Below are 21,035 nucleotides of genomic sequence, written 5' to 3'. Positions count from 1 at the left end.
GGGCGTGGCCCAACGGAACGGAGCCAACGTGCAAAGGAAGCGAGTCGATCTGACGTCTCTGAGCGAAGAATGGAGGTAAAACTGGGATTAAAAACAACATATGAAACGTCCCACAAATACAATGATAGCATTATTGCTGGCAAATGTGCCTTTGAATAGACAGTTAATGTAGCTCTGATTTGTTGATAGATTCATTTTCCGCTTGGTGTGTGCACTGTGCACTTGATAGCAGCAGATCATTAGCCTGGGCACCATTCCTTTTCGGGTATATGATCCGGTCGGGAGCTCTACGTCATCCGCGTCATCAGCGACCGGATCGCGACAAACCGGAAAGACGTCTCACCCCAAAATAGGTCCGTCCTATAAAATCCTTGATGCGGCGTAGTTTAGCTTATTTTTTAAATATAAATGTGAGTGTACTTTCCGGAGACTATTTAGCGTCTGAATTATCCGTATTATCCCACGGGGAAATTCTATTCCATTTAAATAGGGATTGGGGAACCAAAACAAAGCGGCACCGCAAAACCGGATCGCGACAATCCGGAAAGAAGATTATTTTTTCTTTTTTCTTTTTCAGTAGGCGTGGCCTAGACCGTATCATATGGGTCTTTAGTTACAGACACCAGGCTTTCCTCCGAGGTGGAAAGACTGGTGATGCGAGGTTAGCAGATCATAGTCCGTTAAAATGAATGATAAGATTAGGCAATAATAGGCACAGTATGATCCAAGTTTTTACTCGTGTTCAAAATACTATGCAGATTTTGTTGAGGTGTCCCTCGACGAAATCTGCATATTATTTTGAACAAATAATCAAATAAATAATAATTTCTCAGTTATAATGTATCAGAGTGCAATACACCTTTCCAACCGATAGGGTCGGGTAGTTGAATGCATATGACGAAAATAGGGAGAAAATTGGCCACCGATCGGATTAAAATGTTTTTTTATTGAACATTACGGAAGATACGGGTACTTCTGAGGGCCCGTGCACAATTGTAACATCCGTGGCCATGGGGTAAGCACTTTATATTTGAAATGTGAATGTTTATAGATGTAACGGACCAAAAAGGGAGAAAGTGCAAACACCAGGTTGAAGTTCATCCATGACTGTAATCACTGTATACATGTATTCCACAGCCATATGCCCTCCTGTGTCGGTGACTCAGTCATCATTGTAGCGCTGCTGACTGTTATACCTGATAATTAATTGCTGCGACTTGATGTCAGCTATTGTCATCTACTGTCATATCCATTTGAAGGTTCTGGCGGAAAACGTGTGTTTATTTATATCTTTATATCACTTTCCCACGAGTTTCACATGGACCTCAACCACATCATGACATTTCTCCAGTGAGCTGAGCACGTATTACGAGCAGTGGTGTAAAGTAACTAAGTACATTTACTCAAGTACTGTACTTAAGTACAATTTTGAGGTACTTTCACTTTACTGGAGTATTTCCAATTTGCAGTACTTTTACTTGTACTCCACTACATCTCAGAGGCAAATATTGTACTTTTACTCCACTACAATTATTTGAAAACGTTAGTTACTAGTTACTTTGCAGATATACATGATTTATATTATAAAACATCCATTAACCACTTTAGCCCTATTTTACACCTAAGCTATTTGAAAAAAGCCGATCTACAAGCTCACAACGCGTCGCATCGCGACGCGTTGTGAGCTTGTAGATCGGCTATTTTCAAAATTTTAGTACGTTTACTTTTGGTACTTTAAGTACATTTTCATACCAATACTTTTGTACTTTTACACAAGTACATTTTTAATTATGGACTTTTACTTGTAACAGAGTATTTCTACATTGCAGTATTGATGCTTTTACTTAAGTAAAACATTTGAGTACTTTTTCCACCACTGATTACAAGGCACACGACAGGTGTCATTAATTGCCCTGGCGACTCCACACAAACCTCAACGCAACTGTCAATAGTGTGCCCCAAAAGTGGAGATATGTTTAGTAAACACGTTTTCTGTTGCTGACACCAAGTCGTAGCAAGTAATCATTGGCTGAGTACACACTTTGCAATTAGTCACAGACACAGGAGGGCATCTATATGTCTGTGTATATGGAATACAATACATGAAATGTATGTATATAATATCAAAGTTCTAGGGCTAAAAACAGCTGCAACCCGGAGCTTATTTTCCATGAATAATTAAAAAAAAAAAAAAATTCTAACCAACCTGTATGATAGAATATAGGCTATGTATTTGACTAGCACATCTGCAGTGATTCATCCAAAAAAATAGTTTTTTAGTTTTTGTCGAATTCCTAAGCCAATAATTTGATGACCGGCGATGACCACCGAAGTCTATCCAGTAGGAGACTCAAAGAGTAGGAGAAAAAGAGTACTGAGCAGCCACCCTGTCATTGAATTATTGGCTTAGGAATGCCACAAAAACTAAAAGATCTCCAATAATTCAAGGCTTCATGGCGTGTGTAATTGATAGAAAATAATTATTTTTTTGGGTGAACTACTCCTTTTGAAGCTCATAAGCATAGTATCTAACTTGGACAAGCAGGGTTCCTCTCTTGAAAGATGGGTCGAAGTTTGGTGTCCCATGCCAGGATTGAACACTGGGTAGGACATGATGGTTTACAGCTTGTGGCTTAGTTTAACTCTTCTTCTCATATGTCCTCTTCCTCCTCCTCCTCAGCCACAGAAGAAGCTTCTGAACTGTGTGGACAGCTGTGTGGATGAGGCTCTGGATGGCGTGGTGAGGTCCAGTGGAGGGCTGTCCTTGCTGAAGGGACACAGGGTGGTGGTGCGCTCGGACCTGGACGCCCTGAGAGGCAAAGTGGCCCTTCTGTCTGGGGGAGGCTCTGGACATGAGCCAGCACATGCAGGTATACACACTGCACTACACACTGCTATTAAACGGGTATTATAGGCATTAAGACCGGGAACGCATCTGTGTCATTTTACGATTTCAACCACTTTAATCATTATTTTAATACTTTGGCTATTCAAAAATAGCAGATATACAAGCTCATAGTGTGCAAATCTTTGAATATATATATATTTTTTAAAGCAAACATTTGTAACTCACATCTGGACCACTGATATTATAGCAAGATCATTTAAAAAAGGATTTAGAAGACATTTGTAGAATCCCCCAGAAGCAAAGATTTGAGTTACAATGTTTGCTTAAAAAATAATATATATATTCAAAAATGTGCACACATTTTCAAGATTTTTCAAAAATAGCGATTATTATATAGTCTAATATAAATATAATAGCTATTTTTGAATAGGCAAAAAAATCTTAAAATTAAACAGATGCGTTCCCGGTCTTAATGGGTTAAACAGGTATTATGTCATTATTATGAAAAATATAACACAGTGCTGTCTCTGACACAGTCAGTGTCTCAAATACATTTTAGCGGAACATTTGAAACTTTAGACCTCGTATGACCTGCCTCGCGAGCTTATTAACACATTGAATGGTTCACGAAACCAACAGACAGAGGAACTGGTTATGTTTTTGTTACATAATCTGCTTTTTGTTTTATCCAATTCTACTGTCTGTCTGTGCGTCCGTCTTTATCTATCTATCTATCTATCTATCTATCTATCTATCTATCTATCTATCTATCTATCTATCTATCTATCTATCTATAGGTTATATAGGTAGAGGTATGCTGTCAGCAGCAGTAGCAGGGGGGGTCTTTGCCTCTCCTCCTCCTGCCAGTATCCTAGCTGCTGTACTGTGTCTGCACAATGCAGGTATAGTCGTGTGTATGTGTGTGTGTGTGTGTGTGTGTGTGTGTGTGTGTGTGTGTGTGTGTGTGACCTATGTTTGATACTCTGTATGTCCTTGAAATTAAAAAGTTATAGAATCACTGGATTAAATCAACCCTCTTCTCCTAGGCGCCTCGGGGGTCCTTCTCATCGTTAAAAACTACACCGGTGACCGTCTCAACTTTGGATTGGCTGCTGAACAGGCCCGTAACCACGGCGTCTCCGTTGACATGGTGATAGTCGCCGAGGACTGTGCGTTTGACCGTCCCAGCAAGGCAGGGAGGCGTGGCTTGTGTGGGACCGTGTTCATACACAAGGTAAGCTTTGGTTTACAAGGCAAGGAAAGTAAACTTAAATTACCATTCTTAAGAGTTCCATTAATTACATTTCTGTAGAAATTCAACCTTGAATTTAACAGTTAAAGGGGATTTTCACTGTAAAGCAACATTACACAAGTTTGAGGCATACAGGAATGTTGCGTGAACATGCAGTTGGAGAGGTGTATCTAATAAAATGGCCGGTGTATATGAAGCGTGCTTCTCGATTATTTCGAAAAACGTAATCGATAGAATAATCGCTAAGAAAATATTCAATAGTTGCAGCCCTATGTCTGTTTGAGGGGCTAAAAAACACTGTCCATAATTCACTATTGTTTTTAAATAAACGTCACTATATATTGTTTGTGTGTTAGCTGGCAGGTGCATTGGCAGAGGAAGGCTGTCCATTGGACCAGATCGTCTCCAAGGTGACGGAGGCCTTGAAGGGGATTGGTGAGTCAATGCAGGTTCCTACATCCTGTTATGGTAGATGATGGGATATGGTTTATAAGGTTTTGCGTGTATTTTTGTGCATCCATAAAACATGCATGCATGCATGCATGCATCTATCTAGGCCTGGGCAATATCGAAATATTGAAACGTACAATAGTGCTAAAAGAAAAATAACATGCGTGTGTGTATTCTCCATCCTCAGGTACTCTGGGAGTGAGTCTGTCTCCCTGCAGTGTCCCTGGATGTCTGCCTTCGTTTGACCTTCCACCTGGAGACATGGAACTGGGACTGGGTGAGAGGGAGGAGGGGATGGGTGGATGGACGGATGCATTCATTTGGATTGATAAGACAGTTAGTGGAAAGGATGAAGACAAGGAAACTTCTTTCCCTCAGATTGAAGCAAACATACATACATGCATAAATGAATGTGTCCCAGCTGTGGAGTCATAAAACAGTGGCTCACCACCAGAGAGAGCCTGCTTCAATTCCCTGCAGCGGTGCCTCTGGCAATAGGCTCTATGCACAGCAGCCACTTTGGAGAGAAATTGGGCCTCTTCTTACTTCCTTCACAGGTGTTACCATTATGATACTAATGAAGGCTCTGTTCCATTCTGGTCAAACAGAGTCAGGGTGCTGATATTGTGCATTTTGGCTCTCTGGAAACACTCTGCTACACCAGTGGGTCTCAAAGTGTGTTCCAGGGACCCTCATGGTTCCTTGGGGGGGTTCCAAATGGTTCCTTAGGGTTGTGTAACTCTGAGAGTGTACAAATGGAACCAAATGGACCCGTAAGGGTCCATTTGGTTCAATTTGTACACTCTCAGAGTTACTTGGGTCCTTGAAATTAAAAGGTTTGAGAACCACTGTGCTACACGAAATGGAACAGAGCCTTCATTAGTATCATTGGTAAAACCTGTGAAGGAAGTAAGGAAGAGGCCCAATTTTGTTCAAATATAGCTGCTGTGCATAGAGCCTATTGTCAGTGTTCATGGGTGGGAAGCCGGTGTGTGATCCTTGTCGCTGTGGGGACCCCTGCTGGTTACATGCAGTACATGCGTTTTTCTTTTAATGTTCTGTCAGTGTGAAAAGGGAAATTTTAAAAGCTTCTCTAGTTTCTTTGGTTAAAATTGACAGCTCTGTTCCCTTCCACTATTCAGGTATCCACGGTGAACCTGGCATCAAGCGATCAAAGGTAGGTTTTCACCCCAAAACTGCCCACTCGTAGACTAAAATAGGCACAGCACACATACAAGTATTTTCTCTAGTTTTTTTTAGGTAGTGGAGGCTCCTGAACCGGTGGAATCATACCCATGATGCATTTTGAGAACAGCCAGAGCCAAGCATAGTTGAGCTAAAGGTATAAATTCAAGGCATACTTGTTTGTGTTAGGCATTACAATGAGTAAAAGTACAATGATTAAGATTAGGTATAAGTTTAGCCAGCGGTTAGCCAATGAGATTGTGTGACCTTAAACTCCAAAATCAGCTTGTAGAAATCGTTACCAGTTCAGCCGCCCCAAGCTTTTTTTTATTGCGAGCTCATTGCATATTGTCTATTTGTAATACATTTAATGAAACCCAATGGCTATTCATTTTTGTATATTCTATTCTATTGTCTTTCTCCATTACACTTCTGTTTCTGTCACTCACTCAGGTGTCGTCTGCTGATGAGGTGGTGAAAACCATGCTGGGTCACATGACCAACACTGACAGCCAGTCACATCTGTCACTGAAGTCGGGTATGTATGACACTGCATGTTTGTGTATTCAGTTTATTGGCTTTACTTCAATCCTATATACTTAGTTGAGTTGGAGTTCCCCAGGGGTCTATACTTGGTCTCCTCCTTTCTTCCCTCGACACCAAATGTCTTTGCTGAAAATAGCCGATCTACAAGCTTACAACGAATGTTCGGCAATTTTCACCAAATGGTCCCCTATTATATAACATGCCCAGTATATAATTGGGACGCTGGGGTTCATGTGGTTAATGGAATATGCTGGATTGTCATAATCGATTGTAGTTTATGTGCCTGCTGACACTTTTATGTTCTTTTATTACATTTTCAGTTTTACCTTTATTCTTTTTATGCAATTGTACGTCTCTATTTTATTTGAGGTTTGGAAATTTGTACAATTATCCTGCACCGTGATTGGCCAATCACAATCTATTCAGGACTGTGATTGGCCAGTGTCACATGACACATGTGCATAGCCCTATATAAGAAACCATAACTTGAAAAAAAAACATAAATTTGTAGATAGTTACTTTGTAGATTTTGATTATTATTACAAAGCATACATTAACCACTTCATCCCTATATACATTTCGGCCATTTGAAAATAACCGATGTACAAGCTCGCAATGTGCTGTGATGCGACACATTGTGAGCTTATAGATCTGCTATTTTCATAAGATTTTTATACATTTGAAAACTTGTGAAATGGGACATTCTGCATAATGAGTACTTTCTACTTTTGGTACTTTAAATACATTTTGATACCAATACTTTTGTACTTTTCCTCAAGTAAATTTAGAATTCCGGACAGAGTATTTCTACGTATTGATATTTTTACTCAAGTAAAAGATATGAGTACTTTTTCCACCACTGCTAGTATTCTATTCTGTTAATATTATACGCGGTTTTGTAAATGAGTCACAGAACAGGTTCATGAGCAGTGCAACTGATTGGTTCAGAAGTGTAACACAGCAGCAGAATAGAAACAGTACAGCAGGCGTAAACATATAAAAATATTCTTTTGAAAAATAATTTGCTTTTTGAGGTTTGTGTCAGGCTGTTGAGCCTGACACAAGACGGCAGCACATTCCCTTTTATACATACAGTATGTAACCATGGCGATTATCCACAACATTGCAGGAAAGTCATGCGATTGACCAAGAGCGCTTGTCGACGGAGGAGACCGACGTCCAGACACGGGAGGTGCAGGCCAGACTTCACACTATGTGCAGTGACGCCCAAGCAGCCCGGGGAAAGGCCCCTCAGAGGACCCTCGCTACCCAGAGCAGGAAGAGGTTCAAGGATGTGAAGCGCATAGGCAAGAGAAAGGTGCCCGTGAACAGGAGACAGGACAGATCAACCAGAGGGGGTCCCACCGCCGTCTCCCAGAATCCCACAGATTCTGAGGACGTTGCAGAATCTGCCCTCCTCCCACCCGAGGCTGTCGAGGGGGTTGGAAGGCGAGAGATCGGATTTCCAGGTAAAGCACCATTGGGATGTATGAATATAAATATGCAGCTGAAGTTAATACATCCTGGGCTTGTTTCATTTATGTCAGGGGTAGGCAACCTTAGGCACGGGTGCCAACACTGGCACAGGGGAGGGTGATCACACTGGCATAAGTGTGAGAGGGACGATTTTTGGTTTAAAATAAGATATTAAAAACAATTTAGTCAATTCATTGAAGTCCCCTCGCATCTGTATGCAAATTACAACCTGCACATAATTCTACATTCATTCAAACTCTGAACTCTTGACTGGGGAGGGGAGATAGGTGAGTCTACTGATCATTACAATGTCCTGATGTGAAAGAAAACTGTTCAGAAGAAGAAGAAAAAAGGTTGTTATATTTATGGACAATCAAAATCTGTTGGAAATATTACATTTTGATATGGTGTCATAATTTAACATAATGTTGAAAATAAAAACATGGCACTTCATGTCAAAAAGGTTGCCGACCCCTGATTTAGGTGTTACTGTGTACTAGCATGAACAACTCCTGTACACATACATGCTGCCACACAAAAACAAAAAAACAACTAATGTGATTAGTTTCAGCTGTGTTTACTCCTTATTGCTGCGATAGCTCAAAACAAATGAACTTTAAATGTCTTCTTCAATTAAATTCACCAAATTCTCTTGTCACACTAGCACCCGCAGAACCACCTGGGGAGACAGAAGACGACAGCGAACAGGAAGGAGACGACGAGAGACAATCGTGTTCCACCACAGCCACGCCGCCGCGCGGCAGCAGGGGTGCCCGTCGCGTCCGAGCCCGGAGGCGAGGATTCTTCAACGTTCAGCGTGCCCGGTTCGACATGCTGCAGGTGGAACTGGTGGATACCCGGCGGAGCATCGTCAGTCAGCTCCGTCGGATGGAGAGCCGCATGTTTCCTGTGTTGCAGTCCATCGGTCGGAGCTTGGAACGAATGGCAGACGTGATGGAGCACAGCTCAGCCCCAGTTGCTGATATGACGCACAACAGCTCAGCCCCAGTGACTGGTATGACGCACAACAGCTCAGCCCCAGTGACTGGTATGATGCACAACAGCTCAGCTCCAGTGACTGATATGATGCAGTACCTCTCAGCCCTAGTGACTGATATGATGCACAACAGCTCAGCTCCAGTTGCTGATATGATGCAGCACCTCTTAGCCCCAGTGACTGATATGATGCACAACAGCTCAGCTCCAGTGGCTGGTATGATGCAGCATCTCTCAGCCCCAGTTGCTGATATGCTGCAGCACAGCTCAGCCACAGTGGTTGATATGATGCCCAACAGCTCAGCCCCAGTGGTTGATATGATGCACAACAGCTCAGCCACAGTGGTTGATATGATGCCCAACAGCTCAGCTCCAGTGGTTGATATGATGGACAACAGCTCAGCTCCAGTGGCCGATATGATGGACACTAACTCAGCCCCTGACCCCACCCTTAAGACAACCGAGTCACCCCTCAGGTCTCTCAGGTCGAGGGCTAACCTGACCACATATACAGATACATCCAGTAGTGTGTCGGACACGTCCGCGTCCAACAGCTCAGCTCCGGTGGCTGGCGTGATGCAGCAGAAGTCAGCCCCAGTGGCTGATATAAAGGACGAAAACTCCGCTCCAGTAGCTGATATGATGGACCAAAACTCAGCCTCAGGGCCTGATGTAATGGACCGGAACTCAGCTCCTGAACCCACCCTCAAGACAACCGAGTCACCCCTCAGGTCTCTCAGGTCAAGGGCTAACCTGACCACGACGGATACATCCAGTAGTCCGTCGGACACGTCCACATCCACATCCACGTCCGACTCATCTCCAAGGGGCCGCACCACAGGCCTTCACACCCGTGGAGGTCGGAGAGGCAGCCGCAGGCGCCGCTGAAGAGTGTTTTTGTTCTATGTTCCATATTCTAAATTGGCATGTTGCCTAATTTGGTCACCTGTTCACCTGCTTGTGAGGTCCACCTGTTCACCTGCTAGTGAGGTCCACCTACTCCTCCCCGTTCAAAACCCCCTGCTATGACAGGCGCCGTCCCAGACTGTTGGTTGGACGGTAGGACAAAGATTGCCCGCCCAGCTTTTTTTGTTTTTTTGTGGTTAATAAATAAGATTTTCATAATGGCTTTTGTTTGTTTAAAGAGGAACATCACCCCAAGTCACAATGTGTTAAGTGCATTACTGAAGAGCTATCACATATGAACAATAAGGCCTTTCTGCCGATCTCTCGGCAAGTCAAACATCCGATAGGCGACCAAAGACTTATCATCTGAATATAGGCCTGTGCACTTGCTGAACTTGGCTTATACTCTTGTCCTTCTTTCATTCACGTCGTTCATTGTGTTGTTCAGCTATGCTGTGGGTAGATCTTCCATAAAGGGACACCTCGCTCTAGAGAGTTTACTCCTTCAGCCTGAGACTCTGAGGTTGACTGTGACCTCTCATAAGTGTACTCAAGTGTATTTGAATAAATAACGAGAAACACACTTCTCTTGTTTGTGAGCCTTTATTACAGAAATATAAAATGTGTCACTTCATTACCACTACATGGCCAGCAGCATAGCAGTTGTAGTATATTCTTGACTACTCTGTTGGAAAAAAACATTTGCATGGAGAGAGGAATGTCCAAGCCAGTTCTTTTTATTTAACATCACAAAAGTCGGAGTCGTCTTGTATTAATTTATATGGTTCTTTTAAGCTGTGGTCAAAAGATCTAATTTCAAAAAGAGCATCATTTAGCATCATATAGTACAACTGAATCCGTATCTGTGCCCTATTTACATTATTACTAAAGGTGACTAATACATACAGTATAATACAAGGAACATAAATACACAAATACACTCAAATACTAACTCTTAATACATAAAGACCCTGTTAATTCAAGATTTCAGCTGCTGAGACTCCTCCCAGGCAAGTAGTTGGTAAAACCGATATGTAATGCTTTAGTTGGTGGAAACCAACTACTGATGAGTTGTGTTGATGCTTATCTCTCTGGAAGGAGTTTATGTCGCTGATGTAAGCAGGGAGTTCCGTCGCCTTTATACCGGTGGCTGCTGTCCTGGTGTCACCAACGTGATGTCAGTTAGTGTCAGTGATGTCAGTTAGTGTCAGTCATATATCCATATTAGTCCATGAGCCAGAGAAGATTTCATTATCGAAAGAGTGGGCAAAACCATACCTATATTAAATTGTTTATAGGGTCAATATAAGTAAATACATATATAATAACCTTTCCACAGGAGCAGCTTTTTCATATTTATCACATATTTTGTTGTTTTCCCCATACTTACATGACAGCATTTTTTTTTGCACCAAAACCACTCCTTGGGCTAAAAACGGCCCAATCTCAATGGGCTTTTTACACAAAAAGTATACCTGGAAAAGGATGGCTATGGCCGTTTTTAGCCCAAGGAGTGGTTTTGGTGCCAAACAAATGCTTGCAATGGATTCAGAATCATAAAAACACCCTAGTTTGACCCCTCACATGCTACTTAAACAGATTTTTTTTTTCTTTTTCTTTTTAACCAAGGTTATGGTGGGTTCCCCAACTTTCAGCAGCTGTCAAAAATTCTCCTAGGGAAACTGCATTTCAGTCTTTGTGAGATGTGTTACTAGACACCTTTACAAACACATTGGTGAAGATTTTTTTTGGTAAGGAATTTATTCCAAGATTGGAAAATACTAATATCCCCTGACTATAATGATTATGTACAATATTTAGTTTGAGGACAATATCAACCCAAAAGTATAGTGTTTGATTAATCTCTTGCTAATAATAGAGGTCCACTGCTCTTGAAAAGGACTATGACATGAAAAGTATTGGAGCACATCTTATAAATATAATTTATTGGGTAAAATGTGTTTACTATCAGTGTGATTCAGTACATTCCTCTCTTACACGTATCATGAGGCTTGTTCCAGCTCACATTCAAACTGCCAAAAAATACTGTATATTGATGCTGTTATGCAGAAAACCTTTATAGGATTTTGTTCATGAATGCCCTACTTTGTGGTGTGGCTGACACGGTTACACCGTTTTATATTTGTTTTTGTAAAACAGCAAAAGAAAAAAAATGACTAAACATTATTTATTTATTGTTATCAATCATATTGAAGTGATTTCAGGGAGGGACAGAAACTAACTCCAGTCACTTTCAGTTCAGGGGTTCTCATTGTATTGTTGAATCACAATGTTATTGTATGACTTGGTAATCTGGGTTCAGTTACTATAGTGTTGAATGTTTCATATTCAAGGTGTTCTGGGCTTTGAAGAGACAATGCTGCACATTTTCAAAAATAGTGGAAATAGCAGATCTACAAGCTCTCTCACACACACACACACACACACACACACACACACACACACACAGAATTAATCAGATATTGGTCTTGTCCTCTCAGTCCTCAGACGGTTTTAACATCTATCTTCACATCCTGTATAAAACGTCATCTAAACATGGAGACAACTTTCACAGAGAGACAGAAACATTCTTCAAATCAGACTAAAACACTGTTAGAGGTTGCAGACTGACATTTATTTTGAAAAAAAAACAAGTCAGTGTAAATGAAGTAAATTTAATGAAAACATAATGATTACCTGATGGTCTCAAACTCCTTTATATGAATTGAAACATAATTTTGTCATTTTGCCAGATAAGTCGTGAGCTTGTAGATATTAAAGAAAGTACAGAAGCTTTTCCCCCCCTCTTTTGTTTTTAACATGGCTTCATAAGTGTGTAACTGTTTGAAGGACTCCGAGGTTTCTACTGTATTTACAAAATGGGGTAAAAACATTGTTCATCACATTAAAAAGTTTTTATAAGCGATTAACTGTTGACACACAATACCCTATTGACACATTGAGGAGGAAGACTTTACAGCAGTGGTTCTCAAACTTTTCAGGCAGAGACTCTCCAAAATAATCGTATTTGAACTGGGGACCAGCCACCCTGACAAGCACTTGGAATTGCAGGAGTTGAGGCATTACATTTAGTTTGACTTCATCAATATTGTGAAAACAGCAGATCTACAAGCTCACAGTGAGCTTGTAGATCGGCTATTTTCACAAATTCTCTCTTTGTCAGGTAATATTTGGCCAATTTTTGACCATTTTCTATAGTATAGTTTGTTAATTACTTTTGACACAGTAATGTCTCATTTTAGAGGTATTCAATAGGTCTTAAAAAGTCCTTAAATTGTCACTTTAGAAATGTACTCTGTATACATTATACATACACTATACATGTATGTACGGTATGTTTGTGTTTGTAGGTTTGTTTACTGTTGAGTGAGAAAACAATGTTGCACATTAAGCAAAATATCATTTGGGGACCTCCTGGGGGTCCCTACCCACAGTTTGAGAACCACTACATTTAGTATAACCAATCTACACAGACTGACAGAGGGCTCTGTAGTAATATCAACAAGATAACCGGGCATACTGTATAATGATTGTCTGCAGCAGGCTTATTAAAGAAATGCAATGAGCGGAACACAATGGATTGGTTGATCATGATGGTGTAGTATACTGTACACATCATTCTTACACAAGCTTTATCTAGAAGAGAAAATCTATCATCAAATGAAGATAACAAAGTTTTTAACTGAGTATCATCATCAGTATTCTTAACATGTCTACCATGTCTTACACAGCTCTGCTGTAGCTCCATAGCACCAAGGCCCTATCCCTGGATAGAGAGGTTGTGTGAACGTGGTTTGAACTGTGTGTAGGAGGGTCATTGTGTCAGAAACACTGTAGAAGGACAGAGTACCTGCCTTGTGGTCCAGGTACACCCCCACTCTGGAGGAGAAAGGCCCTGACACTTTAGTCTGAACACTGTTGTGTCTGAACCAGTAGTCTTTACCATAGTACTGTAAACACCAGGATTTATCATTGTCTCCAAAGAAGGTTTGTCTGCTGACGTCTTTATAACAGACTGCTATACGAACCCCTCCACCACTCCACTCTACTTCCCAGTAACAACGTTCAGACAGACCCTCTGTACACAACACCTGATACTTAGTAAATCTCTCTGCATGATCAGGGTAAGGTTGTTGTTGTTGTGGTGTAAAAGTCACCTTCCTCTTCTCCTCTGACAGGGAGAGCTCTGTGTTTATTGTGTTCATGTCCAGAGACAGAGGAGAGGAATCTGTGAGAACACACGACAAAAGAACATTCAAACCTCATGAACCTTATTGTGTTTAGAGTTAGTCTCTCAGATCAAACTCATTAGAGCTTTAAATAACAACATATCAGAATGAAACTTCAACGTTCAGAACCTGCATCAACATGGACTCACATTGTAAAAAGTCCTTTCTGGTCTGAGGCTCCGCTGGATGTAAAACATCAACTGGAGACACAAGAAAACAGTAAAGGTCATCATGACATTGTAAAGGATTTCTATGTCCACACAAAGGGTCAAATCCAATAGACTTTACTGCTGACTTCAGGCATGTAAAACATACAGCGTGAGCCTACAGGAGGTCACAACATGCGACTGACGTAAAAGACAACAGGCCTGCTTTACGGCAGTGTCGTAACGTAGCTCTCTTAAAGGCACAGTCACATATATAGCATATATGACAGACATGATACTGAAGAATGGATTAAACTGAAGTTCCAAGGGTTTTGTCAAAAAGTTCAAGCTATTATAGCTTGATAGTAATCATTGCTATTATATAGTGTTTGTTCAGTAACAGCTGTCTCCCCAGCTCTTCAGAAAATACATTTTCAGGTGGGTTTCACATTTCTTTCAATCAGGAGAGAGAACTCCTCAAGATCATTTATTAAGAACGAAAATATAATAAAAATGATAATAAATAATAATAAATATTAAATGGTACATTTATATACTGTAGCGGGTGACATGAAACACAGGTCACACTAATCTACTGCCCGCCATACTACAGGCTTTAGTAGCCTTCCCAGACATACTTCCACCTGTACAAACTGTTTCAACACTTAGAAATGTACTGTACAGTATAGGGGCCGGTTAAAACACAATAAAGACATTTAAATCTAACCCTAACCTCTCCTTTGAGAAATATTCTTGCTTAAATTCTTCAATGTTTCTGTCCAATCTGACAGACAGCCAACCTGTGTACCATCAGTCTGCTCCAGTTCAAATATCTCCAGTTGCCTTCTGACTTCATCAATCCATGTTTACTATGATGGCTGGTTAGAAAAACAAGAAACACATTTAAAATCTCACCTCTCTTTGATATCTCTGGCCAAGTTGTCTTCAGGATGTTGTCTAGTTGGTCTCTCAGACCAGACACCACATCAATCACATCTGTGAAGGAATTCACAGGACAGATGACCACACTGGGTGAGACTGGAGATCCACTGGAACTGGAGAGAGACTGGAAACTCTGGAGAGAGACAAGTAAACCAGTATAGACAGGGATGGAAGATCGTTAAACCAAGAGATCAATAAATTGGTACATTGACCACACACACACACACACACACACACGCGCGCACGCACACGCACATGGCCACACGCACACAAATGATATTTAATTTGTCTCTAATTCTCATGCAAATAATTGCGATTAACAATGTGATTGTGTTTTTGGTATTGAATATATCAATAAAAAATATACATTTCCGTTCCAATCTATGAACACAAATTGTACAGGGCAGATATTGAATAATTTTATACTTTCAAAATATTTGACAAAATAGTGGAAATAGACAATCTACAATCTACAAGCTCAGAAGCTGATCTTGTAGATCTGCTATTTTTGGAAAATGCTTACAATTATGACAATTGTGGGAAATAATTGTGATTATCTCAAATAATTGTGATTAGGCAATTATGTAATAATTGTGACAGGCCTAATTCTGACAATATTATTGTGGTCTGTACTCTACAACTACTGTATCTAGCAACTATATTAGTATTAGTAACTACCAGCATTAATAATGTCATGTTATGTAATATACTATGATGTAATAATAATATGACGGAATGAGATGAAATATGAAGCTGATTTCTCCTAAATGAGTCAAAACCAAACAGTAAAATGCCATGTGTGGAACCTGAATGAAAGTGATGATGTCATCAGTGTTGGACAACTCCTCCAGGTCAGCATGTCTCCTCTCCAGCTGCTCCATGTGGTCCTCCAGCTGCCTCAGGAGAGCCTCAGTCTGAGCCACTGCAGTCTGCTGCTGATCTCTGATCAGTTCTTTAAGCTCACTGCGTCTTCTCTCAATGGAGACCATCATCTCACTGAAGATCCTGTCACTGGCCTCCACTGCTGCTTCTGCAGAGCTCTGCTTAACACACACACACACACACACACACACGCACGCACACGCACGCACACGCCGAAAGGAAGAAAGAAACTCTTGGTTATAAGTTCTCATGTAAGTGTAGAACTTTGTGGGGAATACATTCAGTCACAACATAAGTATTGTTGGCCATTCCAGAAGTTCCATGATATGATGGATTCTTTACTGTCACTGTTCTTTACTGTCATTCTGGGTACTTTAGTGCAGGGACCCCCAGGGGTCCTTCAGGGGGTTCCAGGGGGTCCCCCCAAAAATATGTTAATATACCATCAACATCTGTTTAACCAACCAAAACAAAAAAAAATCTGTTTAACCACTTAAAATAGCCTAAAATTCTACAAGTTCACAACACATGGCGAACTCGTCGTGACGCGTTGTGAGCTTGTAGATCTGCTATTTTCAAGAACATCTTGATAGAATGTGAAAACATTTGAATAACTTTGTAACATTTTAACAACACAAATCTTATATGTGGATTGCTGGCACACAAATATTTTCAAATGTGGGTCTGCAGCCAAATACATATTAATTGGGGGTCCTTGACATGAAAAGGCTTGAGAACCACTTCTTTAGTGCTTCTGATGACACAAGGCACTGTCTCATCCATATACAGTAGCATCACAGTAAACACAAGAACAAGAACTATTATCATAACATCAGCTCACGTTCAGGGCCTCCAAGACCTGTCTCAGGTCTTTCAGCTCCTTCTTTTTCTCCTGGATCTTCTGCTGGACTTCCTCCTGCATTGTCACCAGCTGTTTCTTTAAGAAACAGGAAGAGACAGTTTGGCTTGTAAACAAAGCACATTTTCAAGTCGGGATACCAATTCTATCCAATCAGGAGAAAGAGAACTCATACAGGATACGAGGTAAAAACAAGTGAGATTTGGATCCACACATCATCTTAAATCAACTTTGTAACTTCCTCAAAATACACGTTTGCAGAGGCAAGATTAATTAACTCATTCAATCTGGGAACGCATCTGTGTCATTTTAGATATTAGCTATAACAATTATTTTTATAACTTGGCTATTAAAAAATAGCAGATCTACAAGCTTGTAGATCTGCTATTTTAGAAAAATCTTTAACATTTGTACAAATCTTTGAATACATTTTTTGAAACAACATTTCTAACTCAAATCTTTGCTTCTGAGGGTCCCTGGAACAACATATTTTGATGGGGATCGGCTGCCTAAAACAACATTTTGGAGAGTCCTTGACAAGAAAAGGTTTGAGTGCCACTGATATAGCAACGATAGTTTTTCAGATAATTAAGACATTTGTTGAGACATTTGACAGTTACAAATGTTCGATTTAAGAAATATGTATTCAAAGATTTGCACAAATCTTCACGATTTTTCAAAATGAGCAGATCTACAAGCTCATAGCGCTGCACTCGGTGCCACGCTATGAGCATGTGTATCTGCTATTTTTGAATAGCCAAAGCAAATCTAAAATGACAGACATGCATTCCCAGATTGAATGGGTTACCATATGAAAAGTGATCAATCACATCTGTTTTTCATTGGGTCCAAAAGGAGTGTACTTCATCCTTTAATACTTGTTATTGTACACCCTGGTTTGTGCTTTTAATGTCTCTGACATGGTTATTTAGTTCTGCTTCTATATTTAAAACATGATCTCTCTTATGATTTATCTTCAAGTGATCGTGGTCCTACCTGTTTCTCTGCCTTCTCTGCAGCAGCTGACACAGTGTCATGGCCCTTATGTTCATCCATGGTGCACAGATAGCAGATACACTGGCGGTCTGTGCGGCAGAACACCTCCATCAGCTTGTCATGACTGGAGCACATCTTCTCCTGCAGTTTGTTGGTGGCTGGGACCAGCTTGTGCTTCTTCAACACAGGAACATTGTAGTGAGGCTGGAGGTGAGTCTCACAGTAAGAGGCCAGGCACACCAGACAAGACATGAGAGCTTTGTGACGTCTGGCTCCGGTGCAGAAATCACAGGCCACGTCTGCTGGACCGGCGTACAGCAGAGCAGCAGAGACAGAAGACTGCTGACCTCCTGTACTGCTCAGCTTCATCACAACCTGGAAGTAAAGAGAAGAGGAGGGGAGGTCACTCACTGATGACAAATACAACACTGTCATTGTGAGGTTCATGGTGATAAACACAGTGAGACATTACAGGTATTAGTTCATCTAGTAAGATCATTGTAACATTATCTGAACACTGTGGTTCTGAACTTTGCATTCCATAAAGTTGATTGCTTTACAGTATGTTGTAAAAATGTAAGCATTTAGTAGACGCTGTTAGAACTAGAAGATGAATGACATGGCAAGAATAGGGACGCTAGAGTTTAATGATTAACCAGTGACTAACACAGTCAAAGATCAGAGTAAATTACCCTAATCAACAAAATGACAGCATAAGGTAAGTACTGTAGACTGTAAAGAAACTAATATAATATCACACCTAGCATCTGTTTCAATGTGCTAATAAACTAAACTAAACTAAACTAAACTAGACTAAAGTGTGACAAGACCAGGAGTCAGATTCGAATTTGGGTCTTTGCGTGGTTTGAGTGGTTCTCAAACCTTTTCATGTCAAGGACCCCCAAATCAATATGTATTTGTCCACGAACCCCCATCTGAAAATATTTTGTGCCAGGGACCCCCACACAAGATTTATGTTGTTAAAATGTTTTAAAAGATTGCATATCGTGTTGTGATGCATTGTGAGCTTGTAGATCAGCAATTTTCAAATAGCTGATGTATAGGGTTACAGTGGTTAAACAGACTGTGATGCTCTATTAACACATTTTATTGGGGTCCCCAGGTGGAACCCCCTCATGGACCCCTGGGGGTCCCCAGACTCCACTTTGAGAACCACTGGTCTAACATGCTATCTAAATAATATTCTTAGTATTTGTGGACAATATCAACATACATAACATAACGTGTAGTAAATAACCAACATATAGTATACCATCTATCACAATAGTCAACAAGGAGTTTTGTGTAGCAGAACATGTAGTTTAATGTGTGGTTGTAACTTGTAAGGTCATCTCACCTCAGCCAGCAAGGTGTTCTTCCTCAGAACAGGTCTGGGACTGAAGCTCTCTCTGCACTGGGGACAGCTGTAGACTCCAGTCTCCTCATACTGGTCCCAGTAACCCTCAATACAGCTTCTACAGTAACTGTGTCCACACTGTAGACCCACTGGTTCCTTTAGAAGATCCAGACAGACAGGACAGCAGAACTGGTCCTGGTCCAGCTCACATGTCTGTTGCTTCTCCTGCTGTTCTGCCATTTGACTGACAACCACACTCACACTGAGAGAAAACACACAACACTCTGGTTTACTCTGAAGAGAGACTGGGAGAGAAACACACAACAGCTCTGAGTTTTGTTTCTTCTGAAGAAAAGTGGGAGAGGCAAAGGGAGGGACTTCCTGGATGTTTGCAGGAGGCAGTGGTTTTAAAAAGACAGAGTGAATGTGTAGCACAAACAGGTTCAGCTTGTGGTTGAACGTTGTACAGCTGGACTCTCACACTACACCATCATTTCCTGTGGAAAAGCCTGGTGGTGGTGACACAAGGTTACAAGATAATCAGGGGTATTTATTTGGGGTAGAGTATGGCAGAACATGTGTATTTTAGTAAAATATCTCGACTTTCTCACTAGTTCCACACTCTCTCCACTTCCTCCAGACTCCAGTGAGCTCATATATTATAGTGAAACACTCTAATATCCTCTAGGATTACAAATAAGTCATGGCAAGACAGGTGAGCTTGATCATAATAAAGGGGAAACCTGAAAATTACACAAGGTTGACATCTGGTGGCCAATTCAGTGATGCCTTATACAGTAGCTGTTGTGTCATTGCTTGACATCTGCATTATAATTTTTTTGTCCCCTCACTTCAGTTGCACCTGAAGTGTTCATGGAATTATTCATTGTGTGTTATTTCAGGAAACAAGATTAAGTTCCTACATATTTTACCAGCAGCATTGTCAAATTGAATGATGAATGAATTCCATTCAGTATCGTGACCTCAGTGGACAGGACAGTGGTACAGTCGACTGGACCTTTGGTTTAACAGCTTTAACTGTCAGGGGACACAAATGCATCTTCTGAGTTGCCTTTCATCCTATCAAGTGTAGCCTATAGTTGATACTTTAGACAGTAAATGTTCTACATTGCACAATAGTTTTTTTAATAGGCATGATGCATCTGCCATAATTTTTGCAATATATATATACCAGGGAATCAGTTTCTGATATATAATCATTAGTCTAATTTACATGCATATGTCACCATATGAGATTGTTTGATTGAACTATTTTGTCTTTGGAAACAACCCCCCCCCCCCCCCCCCCCCCCCCCCCCCACTACAGTAATTCATAGCTGTGTTATGTACATGGTCCAGATGAAAAAGCTCAGAACACACAAGTTTCAAATTATACCCACTTTTAGGCACTTGCTGTTGGTTTACATGGAATAGAAAAGCATTTATAGGTATTAGTAGAGGACCTGGCTAAGATATGTATGCACTTCATTTAGGAGAGAATATCTCAACTGTTCTTGGCTAAAATGACCCCAGGGAACAACTTAGGAACTTTGACTAATTCTCTATCCGGGACGAAATACCCGAAAATGACCATGCCCTTTTTAAAATGACCATAACCGGTGCACTACTTCCAACATGGCTCTATCTGCTAAACCGTTGGAGCTACAGATTTACTGAGGTGCTCAAAATGTTCAGAATACTTATGTTTAGGGAAACATAGAAAAGTGCAATATTTCTAATTTGAAATGTTATGACAGAACAGCTAAAAAACGGTTTTGTCTATAACTTTTGAACCTGTTTTTTTGACAATTAGAAACATGTTGGAATGCTTATCTTTATGATGGGTGTGGCTGGACCTCTATTTTACATATTTCAAAGAAATATTAGTTTTTAAAATGTGTTTTACTTACCTTAATCTTTGTCATTTTTGGCAAACTTGGTGTC

General features: G+C 40.7%; 2 protein-coding genes across 2 annotated transcripts; one reads left to right on the top strand and one right to left on the bottom strand.

Moving 5' to 3' along the window:
- The first annotated feature begins 23 nt into the window (after positions 1-23).
- On the top strand, positions 24-7,518 carry LOC308102076 (triokinase/FMN cyclase-like). Its single transcript, XM_080451670.1, has 9 exons — positions 24-75; positions 2,681-2,870; positions 3,646-3,750; positions 3,895-4,082; positions 4,457-4,535; positions 4,738-4,827; positions 5,693-5,727; positions 6,189-6,273; positions 7,411-7,518. The coding sequence occupies exons 1-9, from the start codon at positions 70-72 to the stop codon at positions 7,425-7,427; spliced, it is 795 nt and encodes a 264-aa protein (XP_080307796.1). The 5' UTR covers positions 24-69; the 3' UTR covers positions 7,428-7,518.
- A 5,611-nt stretch (positions 7,519-13,129) lies between these two features.
- Positions 13,130-19,342, bottom strand: LOC308101574 (E3 ubiquitin-protein ligase TRIM47-like). The gene is made up of 4 exons (XM_080450996.1): positions 19,092-19,342; positions 17,735-18,109; positions 15,945-16,016; positions 13,130-13,900 (listed from the first exon to the last, which is right to left on the bottom strand). Exons 1-4 carry the CDS (start codon positions 19,329-19,331, stop codon positions 13,394-13,396), a joined length of 1,194 nt encoding a protein of 397 aa, XP_080307122.1. The 5' UTR covers positions 19,332-19,342; the 3' UTR covers positions 13,130-13,393.
- Between the last annotated feature and the right edge of the window lie 1,693 nt (positions 19,343-21,035).

This window comes from Gymnoscopelus braueri, assembly GCF_963280865.1.
Source record: "Gymnoscopelus braueri genome assembly, chromosome: 15".
Taxonomy (NCBI): domain Eukaryota; kingdom Metazoa; phylum Chordata; class Actinopteri; order Myctophiformes; family Myctophidae; genus Gymnoscopelus; species Gymnoscopelus braueri.
Note: the sequence above shows the minus strand (reverse complement) of the source record. Positions and strands in the feature narration are given on the sequence as shown.